General features: G+C 39.1%; 1 protein-coding gene across 1 annotated transcript in view; it reads right to left on the bottom strand.

Moving 5' to 3' along the window:
• Positions 1–1,138: 1,138 nt before the first annotated feature.
• Positions 1,139–7,253, bottom strand: part of SPHKAP (SPHK1 interactor, AKAP domain containing) — a 98,110-nt gene continuing 91,995 nt past the window's right edge. The window contains exon 12 of the mRNA XM_012725211.1: positions 1,139–2,897. Within this exon, the coding sequence (XP_012580665.1) occupies positions 2,754–2,897 (144 nt within the window). The 3' untranslated portion in view covers positions 1,139–2,753. The remainder of the gene's footprint in view (positions 2,898–7,253) is intronic.

Below are 7,253 nucleotides of genomic sequence, written 5' to 3'. Positions count from 1 at the left end.
GCTGTCCAGATCTTACCTTGGCGGCTTCTTGGAAGCAAAGATCTGCACACTGGATTCATGTCACCCTGACGAGAACCCTGGAAAATTCACTCTGGGCCTCACCAGGGAAGAACTTACCTGTGTGTATCCACAATTCAATTGGAGCAAAATGCTTGCGAGGCCAAAGTTACTTAAGTTCAGGTCCCTGAACTTGGGCCCGTGCTTCTCCTGGCCCATTCCCCTGAACACGCTGAGTCTGGGCACAATGGTGTCTCTTCTGTGGTCCCAGCAGGCCTGCCGTTTGCCCATCTCCACTCACGCCCCACACCGCATCTGACTGACTCTGCTCACTCCTCTGTAAAAGAAAACACCCTGCACCACCCTGTGCACACCTGCAGGATGCTCCTGCTGGTACCTCTCCTGTCCTAACTCTTTAAAGTCTTCCCTTGCCAAAGCCCAGAGTTTGTTTATATATGTTGCTGCTCACCAGCTGATGGGGGAATTCTCTACACACACCCATCACACCTTCTTACCAGTGGGGTACTTACTAAAGCACCCTGTTTCTCATTACCTTATTTAGGTAAATTCTAATGATTTATTGCTTGAGTCCAAAGATCAGTGACTCATTCACCTCTAAATATAATGGGTTCACTTGCCTCTTGCTGTGTTTTCTCCAGGCCTGTAGACTCTTTGCTTGTCTTGGGCCTCTTTTTCCCTAAAAAGCCCATCCTCCCACCAGACTCTGGCCCTTATTTGCAATATTTAAGTCAGGGTTCTTCAACCAATGTTGACATTTGGTTCCTAGGGGGTGTTGGGGAGTTGGGAACATCTCTAGTTTTCCTAGTTGCCAGGAGGCGGTTATTGCAATCTAGGGCCCTAGGGTGCCGCTAAACCTCTTACAATGTCCACGACAGTCTTCTTGACAAAGAATTATTCAGCCCCACTGTCAACGGTGCCAAGCATGAGACACACTGGCCACTGATGCTGGCAAATGTAATCAAAGAATGCTTGCTTGCTTCCTCAAAAACTGAGAAGGGACAGAAATACTGATCTAAGACCTAGATATACCTTCATTCCATCAATCTCCTATTTTTTAAAGCTTTCTGGAGAAACAAGGATCCATAATTATGCAACAAAAATTTATTGATTAGTTTGCAACATTGGGCACAACATATATTAACTTCATCACATGGTTACAATCCAGTATTTGTGCTTTGCAGGATAAGTAAACATTCATTTGATCACAACAAAAGTCTACACACAATATTCTGGAGTTGTTTAAAAAATAAATATATCATTTCCAGTTAACCACACAAGAACTTCCAGTTTGAGATGTTGGATGCAGTTTAGAATATGATGTCTGGTTAATGTGTCACTTAAACTTAAATTTGGGTTATTTGTGATAAATGCCTCATGAACCCTGGGAATGACCCCCCAAAGTGGAGAGTGTGTGTGGGGAGCTTTCTTGATATTTCAGAATGTGGATGACTTACGAGCTCTGCATCGAGGAAGGGGGCCTTGCTCATATCTACAATGATTTCATCACCTTTAAAAACTAGTGTGCAAACAGTATCTCAGGAATCTTTAATAAACACCCTCTTTAATCAAGAAAATAAAAGCCAGTGGAGCTAATTATTTGAGACAGAAGCCTCCTCAGGGAGATACCTATATCTTTTAAAAGAGTAAATCTCTGTTATTAAAATACAATAAAGTTTTCTTTTTTCCCAAATGAAATGCCTGTAGCTTTGCATCAGGCGTCTATGATCCCGGCTGGTCATATCACAACCTGCATCCATCCTCTGAAGAACAGGTCTGCCCTGTGGGTACTACACACTACTGAAACAGGGGCACTGAGCTCATGTCAATGTCTGATGTCAGACAAGAATCCCCTCATGTGAACCCTTTGGTCAATTATTATTTAGGACAACAATCTCTTATCATTTACAATAAAAATAAAATGAAAGCTTATGCCTTATATAGTTGAATACACAAGCAAGTTTTTTTTCTCAAAAGACTTTTTTTTTTTTTTAATAAAAAAGCAAGCTTTCCCTTAGGGTAGGAATTCTATAATCAATTCTATAATCATGACATCCAACTAATGAAGAGACATACATGATATCTTTGATTGATCTTCCTCTCTTCTCACTGAAAGGCAACAGTTTCATGGGCTGTTCTGGGGAGATAGAGTACTTATCAGTGAGCTGCAGTGAGTAAGGAAAATCACGTCGATAGAGAGCATGGATTTCTGTTAATATCCACTGATATTGGTTTGAAAGTGCAAACTTTCATATCAAAATTCTGAAAATTTGTCAGCTATACCTTAAGACTTTATTTGGGCTAATGCCCCCTTAAGTTTCTCAGAAATGTAAAGTAAAGGTCCCAAAAATATCTTGAACAGTGACTTTGTTTCCAGTGATTTTGAATTAGTAATTGGAGACATGACATGTCATTTTATATTGTCAAAAATATGTAAGTGCAGTTTTCTTGGTGTTTGAATCTAGCGATAAGCTTTTAATTTGAGTCCCATTAAGGTTTCATTAAGACCTGTTTTCCAGACTTTTAATACAAGCTATTTTGAAATCAGCCACAGGTTGTATTGATCTGTACAGACCTATATTTTCTTCACATTTTTTTTGTGCAAAAAGTCTTGAAAAGCAGATTTTTTTTAATAGTTCTGCTAATGTGATGTAATGGTTTGAGAAAATTCAGAACAAACCACTATAATCTAAGCTGGACTAAAGAAAAAGAGCACTCTGCAGGACAGTGCTGCCTTCTTACCCCAGCTCCAACAACCAGTCAAAGAGACTTGGGGTGCCTTCCTTTCGCTCCTCATGCATTTTGCAGTACTGGACAACTGCGTGGAAGATGTCCCCCACTTTCCAGGACTTCTGATGAACCAGACGCACAACATCTAGAAACTAAAATAAAGCATAGAGTTAAGACTCACCTCTCTCAGAAGGTCCTCAAAATCATCTCATTCTACTACTCTTCCAGAGGCAAAAGATCTCCAGGCTATTTTCAAATGGCACTAGTAACAGTTTATTTTCTTTTTAAACAGTTCAAATTATCATTTTAACTGAATGATATTCTTCACAACAATAGTCTTCCATGTGGGATACTAGTTGGAATTCTTCATTCCAGAGTCAGTCTTCTGGACTGGTGAACAATTTCCTGAGGTCTACTTTCTTCTCTGGGTTGGCCTCTTTCTGAAAGGGCTCTATAACATGTTACTAGCCCCTTCTATCTGTATCACAGGTAATTTCATTGAATGTGTAAAGAAAGGCCAAATAATAAAGTAGCAAACATTTGGGTTGGGTCACCTCATTCCATCTTGAAAAGTTCCCCTCCCCATCACCAAAATCAAGAGAAGCTGGATTTTCATTGCAAAAGGAATTTCAGTCAACAGCCCTGTGGAATGAACACTGACTATGAATGAGAGCTTGAGAGCTGAAAAGTTGCTACTTGGCATCCATATGTTCTTCTAACATCCTGCATAATGCTCTTTGTTCTACAGCATCGTGTGTATTTCAGGGGTAAGAGACTATCACAATGATAGTTATTTAAAACATTGGGCAAAGGATAGGCTAGGAATTTGGTATAGTTTTACAATAAAGAAGGATCTCTTTGTTAGAAAAGATAAGAGTTGTGGTTCAGTTACTATTTTCTCAGTATTTCCTTCTAGGACATTTTTGCTTTGTTCTTTTGTGTTTGTTCAGACTTTCAAATTGAGCCAGAAACTGGAATGTCCATTTTTTTTTTCTGATTTTTTCCCCTCTCTTCAGTTTGAATTTGTTAATTCATTTCAGTTACTGGGACGCTGTCATATAGAGAGCTATTAACTCAGACTTCTCCAGCTGTGGTAGCACAATTTGCACAATTAAAGAAATCAGCACTTGATTGTACATGCTTGCTTTGTGTTGGCTTAATCAGAATAAAGAACTTTTCTAGGTTGTAAAATGAAACACTTAACTTTTTACACAGACATATAAACATAATCTCAAAGAATTTTAGGGTGATATGAAAAGGAAGACAGATGGTAACCAATAACAATTACATTATAGATTGTATCCTCAGTGGGGCAGGACAGCATCTCAGCCATCATTCAATATCTTGTGTCTGTACCCAATAGGTGTTGAACAAATATTTGCTAGTGACAGGAGAAACGAACAAATGTGAGTCAAATACATTTAAAATGATCAAGATTACTTGAAATGTGGGTTACTATCCAGATTAATCAAGGTTGAGCTTTAAGAATTTATCCTTGAATTTTAATATATGCACATCTATCATTAAATATATGAATGGTGGTATCATAAGCACAGGTTTCAAACTATATTACAAAGCTATAGTAATCAAATTGGTATGGTATTAGAATAAAAATAGACACACGGACCTACAGAATAGAAATGAGAGCTCAGAATAAACACACACTTATATAGACAGGATAATCTATGACAAAGGAGCCAAGAATATGCAACAAAATAAGGAAGCCTCTTTTAACAAATGACAATGGGAAATTGGATGGCCATGTGCGAAAGGATGAAACTAGGTTACTATCTCAAACCATACACAAAAAATTAACTCACAATGGATTAATAATGTGGATGTAAAACATGAAATCAAGAAGAAACATTTAAAAAAATGCTTCAAGTCATTAGCTTCAGAGATGTCTGTAGGGAGTCAACTCCAATAACAAAGGAAATGAAAGCAAAAAGAAACAAATGGAACCAAGTTAAACTAAAATGCTTTTGCACAGCAGAGGAAACTATCATAACAGTGAAGTACTATTTCTACTCCAACAAATGAGAGAAAGTATTTGTACATCTGACACAATTTATAAATCCAAGATTTACAAAGAATTTATGTTATTGAACAAAAGGAAAACAAGTAACCCAATGGGAGGGGGGGAATGGGTAGAAGAACTAAATAGACATTTCTCTAAGAAAGACATGCAAAAAACCAATAAGCACAGGGAAATGCACAACAAAATCATGCTGAGATATCATATCACACCTATGAAAATAGTCTACATCAAAAAGACCAGAAATAACAAATTTTAACAAGGTTATGGAGAAAGAGAAACTCTCTTATACTGTTGGCTGGGAGTGCAGACTGGTCCAGTCCCTATCAAAAACAGTATGGAGTTTTCTTAAAATATTAAAAATAGATTATTATTTGATCCAGAAATTCCACACATAGGTATCTATTAGAATACAAACACACATATTTGAAGGGAAATATGTTCTTCAATATTCAATGTAGCACTATTTACAACAGACAAGTTGTAGAAGAAAACTTAGCACCCAAGGAAAGAGAGTAGATTAAAAAGATGTGGTACATATACACAATGGAATACTAAAAAAGATAAAACCTTGGAATTTGAGCCAATATGGATGGAAGTGAAGGAGATTATACCAAAGTGAAATAAGTCAGAATGAGATAGACAAATAGCATATGGTTTCACCTATATGTAGAATACAGAGGAAGAAAACAAAGTAACAGACAAAGACAAGCCAAATAACCCTGGAAATTTGACTGGAGAGTTGAGGCTATCAGAGGAAGGGACAGGTAGGGAGCAAAAGGTGGAAATAGCCCAAAGGACTAGGGGTACCTTAGTGGTAAGTATGAACTTGTACCTCTAAATCATAATCAGTGTTTTGAATCAATGTTACCTCAATAACAAAGTAACAGAAAAAAAAATAAACGAAGCTACTTTAAGTTGGAAAAAAATATACATGCCTGTCTTGGGGCTACTTATTCAATATTTTTCTGTCAATAGGGTGCTTCACACGATTGGAAACTGAATCTAGGCAATGACAAATGGAACGAGATTGAGGCAGTGGCACTTGAAAAGAAGCAAACATGGGACTGGCCTCCTGGGGCACAGTGGCTGGGTGTGGCAGTTACTCTGAGAGGGCAGGATACTCTCTCTTGACTGTTCACTACCACAGTGATGGGGGGTCAGCTCCATTCAGCTCCATCAACCTTACTGATAGAATCTCAGATACTATTAGTTGTCTCAGTCTCTTTGCTGAACTTCTGGTTTGTCAGATTCCTGAACTTTTTGAAAAGACCATAAACCTGCTTAGGTTAAGGTTTGCTTTAAAATGCAAATAACTTCAGAAAGAGGAACTTGGCTATTAGTAAGTTATGGAGATGCATATAAATAATTACTTATATCTTGGTGTGTATGAGTGATCTGAGGCATAATTTTTATATTGGACACATAATTTTTACATTGAACAAAGTGAGACCTAAGAGAAAAAGGAGGAAAGGCTAGAAAGTCTTCACATGATTCACTTTTGTAGTTCTACCTGGTTGTCTGGCACAGAGGAGCTCTAGGTGAGAAGATGTGCCCATTGTCACTGGAGTCTCGTTGTGAGTGGTTCCTAACTGCCCCTTCTTGTCAGGCTTTTCCTCAAGGGTCACTGATGGCCTTACACCACACCCAGCCACTGTGCTCCAGGAGGCAAGTCCCATGTCAATACAAAGTCACAGGAACATAAAATCAGTCTATTATCTCTTCGTTAGTCTTTCTGAAAACCCTGGTGCTCTGAATCACCATGTTATTCCCATGTTTTGTCTGTAAGTCATGGCTCTAAGAGCCAATTCAAGTTCTGGGGAGACATAAACATTCTCTAAACCCCTTTCAGAAGACTCTATACCACAGACCCTTCTAGAAGCCTCTACCAGCCTCTTTGATCTCCGTAGGCTCTGCTGTAGGAGGGGGCACCTCTGGGAGCAAGCACAGATGCCTCACATGCCTCAGCAGGGAGCCCATTCTGTCAATAGTGTGTGCGCGGCCTTAGGCTAGACTCTGCCTCATGGTTTCTAAGCCCAGGCCCATAAGCTGAGACGATTTCTTATGTTTACAAATGAAGAGAGTGAATGTTTGTGTCCCTTTCCCCAATTCATGTAACGGAAACTTAACCCTCACTGTGATTGTTATTAACAGAGGGATCATTGGGAAATAATTAGGGTTAGAGGAGGTCTTGGGGATGACACTCTCATAACGGGAGTCACGCCCTCATAATAAAAGAGACCCCAGAGCTCATGCTGCCATGTGAGGACACAGCTGTGGAATATGCCTAAACCTTGCTCTTGGGCTTCTGGGCCCCAGAGCTGTGAGAAATGAATGTCGGGGTGTGAGACACTCAGGCTATTGTAGCAGTCACAGCTCAGACAGACAAATTCTTCCTTGGTTTTCCTCTGTTGTCTGTGAAACTAAGATTTGAAGGGCAGGATTTGGGAGAAGTGTGGTTCACAGTCAATGC

This window comes from Condylura cristata, unplaced genomic scaffold (assembly GCF_000260355.1).
Source record: "Condylura cristata isolate star-nosed mole 26May11 unplaced genomic scaffold, ConCri1.0 scaffold00002, whole genome shotgun sequence".
Lineage (NCBI taxonomy): Eukaryota > Metazoa > Chordata > Mammalia > Eulipotyphla > Talpidae > Condylura > Condylura cristata.
Note: the sequence above shows the minus strand (reverse complement) of the source record. Positions and strands in the feature narration are given on the sequence as shown.